This window comes from Homarus americanus, unplaced genomic scaffold, assembly GCF_018991925.1.
Source record: "Homarus americanus isolate GMGI-L3 unplaced genomic scaffold, GMGI_Hamer_2.0 scaffold1024, whole genome shotgun sequence".
Taxonomy (NCBI): Eukaryota; Metazoa; Arthropoda; class Malacostraca; order Decapoda; family Nephropidae; genus Homarus; species Homarus americanus.
Window position 1 is genome coordinate 458,765 of NW_024715228.1, and position 13,209 is coordinate 471,973.

Sequence of the window (13,209 nt, forward strand, 5' to 3'; positions counted from 1 at the left end):
GTTTAATTGGTTTGGGGTTTATTTAATCACTTAAGCATCGTGTTATCTCTGTGTAGATGTATAGGGTAGACTTCTCACCCCAGTGTAGCTGTCTTAGGAGACTTAGAACCTCTTGTATGCAGACAAACATTGACGGGTACAGGAGCTCCTACAGGTGTACCGCGACGACCTCTCTGGTGAACCGGGTGGTCGCTCCGAAGGCACCAGCTGTGTCAAGAACTGTCACTAAGGTTCCAGATGCTTCAGGGAATGTCACGTAGCCGCCGCCTCCGACAGTGTCACAAATACTTCAGTTACTACAAAAAATTTCAAGAGGACTCCTTCTGCGTCAGGAAGTGTCATGGAGGCACCAGAGGGGACAGGGAGTGTGGGTTGTGGTGGAGGAACACTAAAGACGTTCTTAATCCGAGGGGCGTTAATGTATACACGAACCATTCAACGTGCGCACAAGAGCCAGGTGTACGTACATTATATACCACCACTGACACTCTAACACACGCGAGGTGTCGGCAGGTGTAAGACACATGTGTACATGGAAGACAGATGAGTGAGAACAGGGGTGTAGGAATCGGCCTAAGTTGTGATGTTTGGGATAACGGGAGAGGTCAGGGTTGTCTAGGTTTGGCTTTGGTGGACAACTGGCGATGTGGTCCAGCTGGTGATGTGGTCCAGCTGGTGATGTGGTCCAGCTGGTGATGTGGTTCAGCAGGTGATGTGGCCAGCTGGTGATGTGGTCTGTCTAGCGATGTGGTCCAGCAGGTGATGTGGCCAGCTGGTGATGTGGTCCAGCTGGTGATGTGGTCCAGCTGGTGATGTGGTCCAGCTGGTGATGTGGTCCAGCTGGTGATATGGTCCAGCTGGTGATGTGGTCCAGCAGGTGATGTGGCCAGCTGGTGATGTGGTCTGTCTGATGTGGTCCAGCAGGTGATGTGGCCAGCTGGTGATGTGGTCTATCTAGTGATGTGTCCAGCTGGTGATGTGGTCCAGCTGGTGATGTGGTCCAGCTGGTGATGTGGTCCAGCTGGTGATGTGGTCCAGCTGGTGATATGGTCCAGCTGGTGATGTGGTCCAGCAGGTGATGTGGCCAGCTGGTGATGTGGTCTGTCTAGCGATGTGGTCCAGCAGGTGATGTGGCCAGCTGGTGATGTGGTCCAGCTGGTGGTATGGTCCAGCTGGTGATGTGGTCCAGCAGGTGATGTGGCCAGCTGGTGATGTGGTCTGTCTAGCGATGTGGTCCAGCAGGTGATGTGGCCAGCTGGTGATGTGGCCAGCTGGTGATGTGGTCCAGCTGGTGGTTGTGGTGATGACATGGTTCCGCTGCTGATGGGGGTGGCGAGACTTAGCTGGTGTTTGAGGTGTTGGTGACCTGGCCTGATTGTGGTGTAGGAACAGAACAAGCAGCACACCATCGTCTCTCGGCCGTGACAGTGACCAGGGAGTGAAAAGTCAAGATCTTTGAACCAGGTGACGTGTGGTTGAAGGATCAGATGTGTGAGATGACGTCACTGAGAGTATAAATGCAACCTGAAGACTGGAGTGTAGATACTGGCAGGTGTGACTCTCGTATATGACAGACACATATAAGGGGAGGTTATGTCAGGACGCCGCCATCTCAGACGACTTATGGAGCTCACTTTCTCTGTCTCGATTGAGGATTGTTGTGGATCTTTGTCAAGGTGATGTTACGCAACAGCTGTCGCCACCCTGGCAGGACATTCTGACGGGAACGTCACCCAAGCAGCTGGTCAGTCCTCCCTGTCTCAAAGGATCGCGTGATACTCCACCATCCATGTGTCACCCGGGCTGACAACCTCCGTCAGCCGAGATAACTGTGTTAGTGATGCACCTGACCTGTAGAATATATTGGTGTTTCCATAGGCAGTCCTGAGAGAAGTGTTTACATCATTGTCTTCCGTCCACCACCTCACTGACGCCATGAGCACCGTGTGAGTTAAGGAGAACAGACATTAGTGTTTCCTCTTCACGGCAAATAACTGAAGGTGTAGTTGTACAAGACAGTGTTGTGGTTGTTAAACAGTACACGACACACAGGGACCAAGGGCGGGTTTAGCTGGAGTGCCTCACACGTCCCCGAGGTCCAGCGAGTAGAGACCTAAGTTAACACACTTTGGCCGTGGTTCTCCATGTTGTGTGTTGCCCTCCCAGACACAGTTAGTGGGAGTCTGTTGGCTGATCCTGGTACCTGGCCAAGGGTCGTGGTACCTGGCCAGGGGTCGTGGTACTTGGTCAGGAGAGGTGGTTGTTGGCCTGGGGTGGTAGAAGATACAGTATCGTGACGTGGTGTTGGTCTGGGGAGGATGGTGGTAGTGTCTGGTAAGCGGTAGAGGTAAAGGGTAGGGGGTTGTGTTTGCTTGCGGTTAGGCTGGTGGGTAAGCGAAGGGGGTACTGAGGGGCGGGCAGGTGATTACTTGTGTGTTATTGCAGCTTCGGACAGCACGGAGAGCTCGGGGGGCAGGCTGCCGACCAAAAGTAGGTACCACTGGCCCCGCGCCTGACCACCCAACACCGCGCGCCCTTTCTCCTCCACCCACCCCCTCCCTTCCACTCATTCCCTTATCTCAAATGCCCTTCACCCTCCGCCTCACTACCCCCGACACTCCTACTTCAGCATCGCACAGAGAGGCTCGGGCACATCCCAGGAACTCTTACTAAATCTCTGAACAACAACAACAACAACAACCGCTCGACTCGTCAAGTGATGCGTCTAAATATCACCAACAATGGACATAAATGTCTTCTGTTTGTAATATGTGTCAAACTTTTATTTATACTCTGTAAGTTTTGCCGAAATTCAGTTGTGGTGAGGTGGTCGGTGGGAGTAAAGTTGAGACTCTGGAGGCGTGAACGATGTCCCTCCCTGTCCTGGTCACCACCACATAACACGCCACACGCGTCCCAGGATGTAAGTATCGGGCGGGCGTGCGAGCGTGGTGGTCGAGGAGGAGGGGGCTAGCGGTGCGTGGGCGGCCATGGCGGTACTTGTTGTGGTGATGCTTGTGGAGTGGTTCCTGTGTGTGACCTCCCGCTCGTGTCGATGTGTGCCTGTAGTGCCCCGCCGCCACGCTAATGATAATTTTTACCCGGTGACAGCCAGCATCCCTACTTTTTGCCTGTTTTCCCACTGTATGTGTTGGCAGGGCCGCAACCGCTTCTCTCCATCACCACCGTGACTATGGACACACTACACCAGGAGTCCCGCAGGCAGCACTCACCCTTCCTGCGGCTCCACCGAGAGTGTCACTGTGTCCACCAGCCACTGCGGCCGTTCTTCTGCTCATACGATTTATTGTTTTTATTCAAAATTTATTACTGTCCAGGTAAAAGAGTTCATCGGTTTTGGCGAACAATAAGAAATAGGACCAAGTTTATAAGTTTTCATGTGGCGGACCGAACTCTTACCTCTGGTGGAGGGAAGCGCTTGCACTTAGGTCTAAATTTCCAAATTCGATGAATTTTAACTCTCTGTGGCTCACACTAGATGTTTTATGTTGTGTTTTTTTACTATCTTAAATAATTAACTTTTATTATTACTACTCTATGTCTTCCCTGAAGGGTGTTAATTGGACCCGGGGCTGCCTGTTGAACATAGTTCGTGTGTGTGTGTCAGAGTAGCTCTAGCGCTGGTAGTCCCGCCTCGTGTAGACCATAGCACCCTGCAGCACACTCCCGCATCCTCTCCCGAGACAGTGTGGATCTTCCTGATGTCCTCACGTGTGTTGACCCTCGCCCAGCCCCTTAACGTAGCCCCAACCTGTCCCTGCAGCTCTCCTGGCCAAGATTTAGAGTAACTTAGTGAGAATGTCACACCAGTACTGGCATCCCCTTATTCCGCTTCTCTCATATTAGTCTCTGTCTTTCCAAGGGAGGATAATATGTCCACCCCTCCCAGCCCCCGTCACTGATTACATAGTTTCATGATTTAAGAATATAACGAGTAAGTCATCATAAGAAAAGGTTACATAGACACGTGTGTGGCTACTGTGCATCACACATTGAACGGCCCCTGTGCCCCTGAGAGGCTCATATTGACCTCCTCGCCTCTCATGTCCACCTCACCACCGTTACTGTTCTTCACCCTCAAGCCGGCCTCAGCAAATTCGCCAAGCTGGCTCGCTCGGTGACCCGGAGCAGATCGGTGCTGGTGACTCAGTTCTCCTCCCACCTGCCCGTCATGAAGGACGTCGCCAAGCAGTCCAACATCACCCACGTGAGTACCTTCCCTCTCCTCCAGGGTAAAATGTCTAATACTACTACTATTACTACTACTACTACTACTTTTTATGGCCTCCAACCTCCCATCACGACTACTCCTCCCCCCCCCCTCTCTCTCTCTCTCTCTCATTACAACATAGTCATAATATATTTCCTATATTCCTAATAATCCACAACAAACAGTAACTAACAGGGGATTAAAAAGAACAGTAACGGGACAAAATTCAACAGACGCTAAAATATGTCAAAAGAGACGACACACACTAATAGATAAAAACAGGCTAACGGAACCTTCAACAGATGATAAGGTCTAAGTGACACTAACAGGTGACAATTAACAGGGGGACGGAACATATTTTAACGGGAGACTCATACAGACGCCAACAGGTGACACAACAGACACTAAATCAAAGGGAATCTCAACAGATGATGAGCCTCAACAGTGACGTCATGCCGCAGTACCGACAGGAAGCGCCCAAGACGCCACCGCACATCCTCCTTCACTACTGTGCCTTCAAGGTGGGTCCTCCTTCACTACTGTGCCTTCAAGGTGGGTCCTCCTTCACTACTGTGCCTTCAAGGTGGGTCCTCCTTCACTGCTGTGCCTTCAAGGTGGGTCCTCCTTCACTACTGTGCCTTCAAGGTGGGTCCTCCTTCACTACTGTGCCTTCAAGGTGGGCCCTCCTTCACTACTGTGCCTTCAAGGTGGGTCCTCCTTCACTACTGTGCCTTCAAGGTGGGTCCTCCTTCACTACTGTGCCTTCAAGGTGGGTCCTCCTTCACTACTGTGCCTTCAAGGTGGGTCCTCCTTCACTACTGTGCCTTCAAGGTGGGTCCTCCTTCACTACTGTGCCTTCAAGGTGGGTCCTTCACTACTGTGCCTTCAAGGTGGGTCCTCCTTCACTACTGTGCCTTCAAGGTGGGTCCTCCTTCACTACTGTGCCTTCAAGGTGGGTCCTCCTTCACTACTGTGCCTTCAAGGTGGGTCCTCCTTCACTACTGTGCCTTCAAGGTGGGTCCTCCTTCACTACTGTGCCTTCAAGGTGGGTCTTCCCTCACTACTAAGCCTTCAAGGTGGGTTTTACTTTACTATTGTCAGAATTTTTTAACAAACTTTCAACTCAGACCAAAATACACTGTAATTTCACACACACACACACACACACACACACACACACACACACACACACACACACACACACACACACGGTTCTTGCAGGTCATTATTATATCTCACTGTCGATGCTAATTAGTTTTTAAGGTTGATATGAACAACTAATTAAAAATAGAAAGATTGTTGGACTGATTTAATGATACTAATGATCATTATTTTGACGACATAAATGAGTTGATAACGTCTGTCCTTCGCCTTATAGATGGTAGTGTATTAAGGTTAATGACTATCTTAGTATATTAGTCAGGCGGTAATGTTTTATGTCAACAACGGAACAACAGTGTGTGGGGTTCCCTGTCACATGTTGGTGTTCTTTTCTTATATAACTTGTCAACAGTGAAAGGAAAAAAACCTGCCCGAAATATCTTCAATCTGTGTCAGGGGAACGGACGCTTCGGTGACTAGACGTGACAACGGCACTGGCTGATCTGTCCCTCCGTCATTGATTTAAAATATGATTGGTAAATATTGTGTGTGTCCTGACAGGTTGTTTGGGGTCTAAGTAATATGCAGGTTAACATGAGTGACCTGTCCTGTGTTGGAGGTCGGCAGTAGTGAGTGGTGGTTGGTTAACAGTGTTGTGTCTCTACAGGCTATCTGGGACTGGGTGATCCTCTGTCTCACCTTCTACACCGCCATCATGGTGCCCTACAACGTGGCCTTCAAGTACAAGACCTCGGAGGACGTGTCCCTGCTGGTGGTGGACTCCATAGTCGACGTTATATTCTTTATAGACATTGTGCTCAACTTCCACACCACCTTCGTCGGCCCCGGCGGGGAGGTGGTGTCTGATCCTAAGATTATTCGAATGAACTATTTGAAATCGTGGTTTCTGATAGACCTGTTATCGTGCCTCCCATATGATGTTTTCAACGCGTTTGACCACGATGAAGATGTAAGTAAGTGTGGCTTACAAGGCGAAGTTAAGGATAACGTAAGTGTCGAGTCTGTGTAACCTTCCTTAGAGCCTGAGGCGTGCGGCTTCCTGCCTCACCTCACGCTGCCTCGTCCCCGTGGCTGCACTCTTCCTCCTCCTCCCCACCACCAAAGGCTTCCCCTCTCTCTCTTGCTAATAACCTACTCCCCGTTTTAACTTCTCTCCATTATTTCGTATCATCTCTTGGTCTCTCTTCATCTCTTTGGCTCAGAACTTCCTGAAGTTATATTAACCCTTCAGATCTGTAGACCTACGCCATCCTCCTCGTCGCTACACCTGTATACTGTACCTCCTCTACACCAGCTTGACACGTTTTATCCCTTTAGGGAGCAGGAGTGTCTCTCAGCTGAAAAAATCATCGGGCGTTAACAAGAATAAATACCTAAGCTTGGAGCTTAACTCAAAAGGGTTAACTCCCCACACACCTGAACACCTCTTTTCTCCTACACAACTGTCTCACCTGCACACTCACCTGTCTCACCCTCATTCTCCCGTACACCTGTCGTACTATCACACTCTTCCCCACATCTTTATCACCCCTCATGCCCTCTCACACACCTGTCTCACCCCTCGTATCCTCCCACACACCTGTCTCACCCCTCATGCCCTCCCACACACCTGTCTCACCCCTCATGCCCTCCCACACACCTGTCTCACCTCTCGTATCCTCCCACACACCTGTCTCACCCCTCATGCCCTCCCACACACCTGTCTCACCCCTCATGCCCTCCCACACACCTGTCTCACCCCTCATGCCCTCCCACACACCTGTCTCACCCCTCATGTCTCACTCTGCCACACACCTGTCTCACATGCCCTCCCCACACACCTGTCTCACCCCTCATGCCCTCCCACACACCTGTCTCACCCTCTGCCCTCTGCCCTCCCACACACCTGTCTCACCCCTCATGCCCTTCCACACCTGTCTCACCCCTCATGCCCTCCCACACACCTGTCCCATGCCCTCCCACACACCTGTCTCACCCCTCCATGCTCCTTCACACACCTGTCTCACCCCTCATGCCCTCCCACACACCTGTCTCACCCCTCATACCCCTCCCCCACACCTGTCTCACCCCTCATGCCCTTCCATACCCTCTCCCCACCCCTCATACCCTCCCCACACCTGTCTCACCCCTCCACCCTTCCATACACCTGTCTCACCCCTCATGCCCCTCCCCACACACCTGTCTCACCCCTCCTCCACACCTGTCTCACCCCTCATGCCCTCCCACCTGTCTCACCTCCCTCCCACACACCTGTCTCACCCCTCATGCCCTGTCCATACACCTGTCTCACCCCTCATGCCCTCCCACACACCTGTCCCACTTGCCCTCCCCACCTGCACCTCCCCTCCCACACACCTGTCTCACCCCTCTTACCCTCCCACACACCTGTCTCACCCCCTCATGCACCTGTCTCACCCCTCTGCACACCTGTGCCTCCCACACACCTGTCTCACCCCTCATGCCCTTCCATACACCTGTCTCACCCCTCATGCCCTCCCACACCTGTCTCACCTCATGCCCCTCCCCACACACCTGTCTCACCCCTCATGCCTCCCACACACCTGTCTCACATGCCTCCCACACACCTGTCTCACCCCTCATGCCCTCCCACACCTGTCTCACCCCTCACCCCTGCCTCCACACCCCCATGCCTGTCTCACCCCTCATGCCTGCCCTCCCCACACACCTGTCCCTCACCCCTCATGCCCTCCACACACCTGTCTCACCCCTCTGTCTTGCCCTCACCTGTCACCCCTCATGCCCTCCCACCCTGTCTCATGCACCCCCCATGCCTCCCACACATGCCCTCCTCCCCCTCATGCCCTCACCCCCACACACCTGTCTCACCCCTCTGCCCTCCCACCTGTCCTCACCCTCCCCTCCACACCTGCCCTCACCCCCCACCTGTCTCACCCCTCCCACACACACCCTGTCTCCCCTCACACCTGCTGCCCCCCCACACCTGTCTCACCCCTCTGCACCTGTCTCACCCCTCATGTCTCACCCTCATGCCTCCACACACCTGTCTCCCCCTCACCTGCCCTCCCACACACCTGTGCCCTTGCCCTCTGTCTCACCCCTCATGCCCTCCCACACACCTGCCTCTCCCCTCATGCTCCTCCCTCATTCCCTACACACACTGCCCTCATGCCATGCACCTGTCTCCCCTCATGCCTGTTGTCTCACCCCTCATGCCCTCCCACACACCTGTCTCACCCCTCATGCCCTCCCACACACCTGTCTCACCCTGTTTCTTGAACCTAATTCCACACCTGAGACATTCAAGTCCTCCTCTCGCGTCCTCAACCTCACATAGCTCTCGTTCACTTTGTTTGGGCTCTATAATTATTCCTGTTTTAACCTGAAAGAGATTCTACACCAACAACTACACACACTCTCTCTCTCTCTCTCTCTCTCTCTCTCTCTCTCTCTCTCTCTCTCTCTCTCTCTCTCGTGTTGTATATATTAAGGACACACACACCTAGACCACTATAGGCCTCAGTCTCTCTCCTGCCAACCCTCTGTGAGTCCTCCCCCTCCTCCCCCTCCTGCCGCAGTGCCTTGTGTACCATCAGTGTTGTGGTGGTACTGTCTGCTGGTTCAGGAGTGTTAGCCTCTACCAGGGCACCCACGTACGCGAGACCAAAGGTGGGACCCCCCCTTCCCCCTTAAGCACGAGCAGCACCAGGATGTGTGGGTGTGTGGGGCATGGTGCCACACACACGCCCATTGCACCTTTCTAAAGTCACGGGGACACCCAACGGAACCGCTTGTATGTTTCACTGTAACCATCGTCCATAGCCTCCCTCACTCCCACCCCTTTCCTCGCGGGCGTCCTCACTCCTCTACCCCGCCACATCCTCAGTACCTGTAGTTCATATCCCTCAGGTCCAATACATACCTGGTCAAGTACAAGCGGCTTCGGTGGGAGTTTCATTAGTTTTTATCTGTAATTCTCTCTTTCTTTTTCCCTCTATCTCCATCTCTCTCTTGTAAACCTTATCTTCTTTACAGCCTCCATTCGTTGGACCGGTTGGCGCACCTCCAGGCGAGACACCCTAGACGGTGGGGCTGAGGGTGCGGTTAATACTCTACAAAACACATTACAACTGTGCTCTAGGTCACCCCCCCCCCTCCTTAGTGTAAGATCCAGCCGTCGCACCACTCACCGTCTTCAGAACCATCTCTCTCTAGTGAAGGAGGCGGTACTATGTCTCTTAACAGTGACCTGACATAATAGGGAAGGGAGCCATGAAGTTATTGAGATGTGTGATTGGTGAGGAGCAGTTAGAGGCGATGGTGAGTGGTGAGACTGACACCATCATCCTGGGTGACGCAGCAGGAAGCCCTCACCATACACAGCTGAATGAGGACAACACAATATCGTAGTGTAGCAGCAGGAACACCACGGCATGAGGCTGTGTCCTCACCTCCCGAGTATAGGATTACACCCAAAAAAAAAGTTCATTTAATACCACAACATCCGAATTCGTAGTCGTGAGTGTGGGAGAGGGAGAGCCTGCCACTGGTTTAAGGTGCAGGTTGGAGAGGCAGTGTTAAGACTGTTTTGGAGAAGTTCCCGCCAGGCGCACGGCCATCTACAGACACATACCAGCAACACACTTTTTGTCTCAATATGACTTGCATGGGGCCTCTAGCCAGCACCTGCCACACGCCTCGTCCTACTGTTTTCCCACACCCAGCACGCATCTACTGTAGCTCCTCTCGTGTCTGTCACACCCAGCACATGCACACTTTATTGTAAAGCAGTAGTGGTGGTGCCTCAATGGTAGTGGTGGTGCCCCTGTTAGTGGTGGGTGCCCTGGTAGTGGTGTGTAGTGGTGGTGCCTGTGGTAGTGGTGGTGCCCCAGTGGTAGTGGTGGTGCCTCAATGGTAGTGGTGGTGTCTCAATGGTAGTGGTGGTGCCCCAGTGGTGGTGCCTCAGTGGTAGTGGTGGTGCCCCAGTGGTGGTGGTAGTGGTGGTGGTAGTGGTGGTGGTGGTTGGTAGTGGTGCCCCAGTGGTAGTGGTGTTGGGCCCCTGTGGTGGTGGTGGTGGTGGTGCCCCCCAGTAGTAGTGGTGGTGCCCCTGGTAGTGGTGGTGCCCTGTGGTGTGTGGTAGTGGTGGTAATGGTAGTGGTGGTGCCCTGTGGTAGTGGTGTGGTAGTGGTGGTGCCCTGTGGTAGTGGTGTGGTAGTGGTAGTGGTGGTACCCCAGTGGTGGTGGTAGTGGTGGTGGTGGTGTGGTGGTGGCCCAGTAGTGGTGGTGCCTGTGGTGGTGGTGTGGTAGTGGTGGTGCCCCAGTGGTGGTGGTGGCCTATGGTAGTGGTGGTGCCCCAGTGGTAGTGGTGGTGCCTCAGTGGTAGTGGCCCTAGTGCCCCAGTGGTAGTTGTAGTCCAGTGGTATCTTTGTTAGTGGTGGTGGTAGTGGTGGTGCCTCAGTGTAGTGGTGGTGCCTCCAGTGGTAGTGGTGGTGCCTCAGTGGTAGTGGTGGTGGTGCAGTGGTGCCTCCAGTAGTAGTGGGTGGTGCCCCTCAGTGTAGTGGTGGTGCCTCAGTGGTAGTGGTGGTGCCTCAGTGGTAGTGGTGGTGCCTCAGTGGTCAGTGGTAGTTGTAGTCCAGTGGTGGTAGTGGTGGTGCCTCAGTGGTGGTGCCTCAGTGGCAGTGGTGCCCCAGTGGTAGTTGGTCAGTGGTATCTTTGTTATGGTAGTGGTATGGTGCCTCAGTGGTAGTGGTGGTGCCCCAGTAGTGGTGGTGCCTCAGTGGTGGTGGTGCCTCAGTGGTGCCCAGTGGTAGTGGTGGTGCCTCAGTGGTGCAGTGGTGGTAGTTGTAGTCCAGTGGTATCTTTGTTATGGTAGTGGTGGTGCCTCAGTGGTAGTGGTGCCTCAGTGATAGCAGTGGTGCCCCAGTGGTAAGTGGTGGTAGTGGTGGTGCCTCAGTGGTAGTGGTGGTGCAGTGGTGGTGGTGGTGGTGGTAGTGGTAGTGGTGTGTAGTGGTGGTGAGTGGTGGTGCCCAGTGGTGGTGGTGGTGGTGCCTCGTAGTGGTAGTGGTGGTGCCCCAGTGGTAGTTATAGTCCAGTGGTATCTTTGTGATGGTAGTGGTGTAGAAGTAATAGTGATTATGGTAGTGGTGATGTGGTGTAGATGTAGTCAAGTGGGGTGCGCGTGTTCGTAGTAGTGATGACGGGGTTGGTAGTAGTAGTGGCGGTGAAGGTTGTTGTAATATGGTGCTGCTTCCTGTTAGTGTCACTGGTACAGGTAGTTGTATGATGGACAGTAACATGACGCCTCAGTACGGTAGTGTCCTGCCCGTCATACTGTTGATCACTGGGGGAGGGAGGGAGGGAGGGTGTACTGCATCAGTGTGGTGTAGCTGTTGTCTGGTGATCCCTGGCGGAGTTGTGGACGTTATGATAGACAGGTGTCCCCAGGCCCGTCGTCAGCAGGTGCCTGTGAGGGTAGCTGGGTGGCGGTGTGGCTCAGGACCTCCTCTACAGATACACTTTAGAGAACACATTAACAGCTGGACGGGTTAATCTTCTAAGAAAAAAATTAGCAGACCAGAATACTCGGACACCTTACCTGTTGATGACGTCGAGGCACAATGATAAGAAATTTTTTCACTTAATGATTCGTTCGGGTTTTGTTTATTTACAGTAAGTCGTTTCATCACATCATATAAGACATATTTAGTGTTGGTGAGACATGACTGTACCAAGACTGTGAGTGGAGGGAGGCGGTGGATGGCTGGAGACCTGCCCAGCTGTTCTTGTGTTCTCTAAACTGATGCTCGCCGCTACATCTAACACCTTAAGTTTTGACATGTCTCAGGTGTAGCCTTCAGGTATGGTCGTCAGGTGTGGAATCTTTAGGTTCTTGGAGAATTCATAAAAACTCAAAGATTCTTGAGATCTTTGTAAAAAATTGGATACTATAAAACTATCTTGAGGTTCTTGAAAATTCTTAGAATAATTGAATTTGTGTTGAGGTTATTAGAAAGTTCTTGATGATGTCTCTAGAATAACTTTGTGGTTCTGGAATATTCCTGGGATAATAACAAGTCTCAAGGTTCTGGAAAAATCATAATAAGATCCCTGGAAACATTTTGAGGTCCCTTGGGGAAAAAAAATCTTTGGAGTCCCTGAAACAGAAAAGATTATTGAAATTCTGGAAAACTTGAGAGGCACTGTCCCTGGGAAGTCCTTCTTCTTATTCCAAACAACAGAATGAATCCTCACCTGGACATATTATACTACTTTCCTGTGACTGCCAAGCAAGAGAATGAATCGTATTGCCTTAGTGTGTTGTGACGTACAGTAGCATCATTATCAACAGCAGCATGGCACAAATGTACTGTGAGTGCCTCCACCACACACTGATCACTTCCCTCCAGGTAGATAGACTGTGAGAGGTAACAAGGGTGGGTAGTGGCGTCCCTCTAATATACAGGACATTATAAGTGCTGTTCCCTATACCGCTTCAGTAGCCTTGGCTGATGCAAACTAATAAAAATCCCTGAGCATGTTTCCTCCTCCAATGGCCCGATGTAAACAAAAGCACGTCTATTATTCTCTTAAAAACATCCTTAATCTAAAGAAAAATTTATTAATAAATACTAAAAATCTTTTTTGTTTTTGATGACGTAACTAAACTCAAAACAGTGCTTCTGTATCTTGGCTCTGAGCGTGATGCAAGATATGACGTCACCTGCACTGCTCGATCGATAATTCCCTTCTGGTAATAATCCTGAGCCTCTATTTTTTTTTACATAGATAATTAATTATAAAATGACTTTATCTCCTAACTGTTTCTCTAAGTCTGGATTATTAGATCAATCTATATCACACAGACATTGGATTTAGCC

The 13,209-nt window shown here is 51.8% G+C and overlaps 1 protein-coding gene across 1 annotated transcript in view; it reads left to right on the top strand.

The window, feature by feature from the left end:
- LOC121855047 (potassium voltage-gated channel protein eag-like) overlaps window positions 1-13,209 on the top strand; it is an 86,767-nt gene that overhangs the window by 42,976 nt on the left and 30,582 nt on the right. The window contains 4 exon segments of the mRNA XM_042349876.1: window positions 2,446-2,490; window positions 4,104-4,228; window positions 4,660-4,752; window positions 6,000-6,302. Of these exon segments, the coding sequence (XP_042205810.1) occupies window positions 2,446-2,490; window positions 4,104-4,228; window positions 4,660-4,752; window positions 6,000-6,302 (566 nt within the window).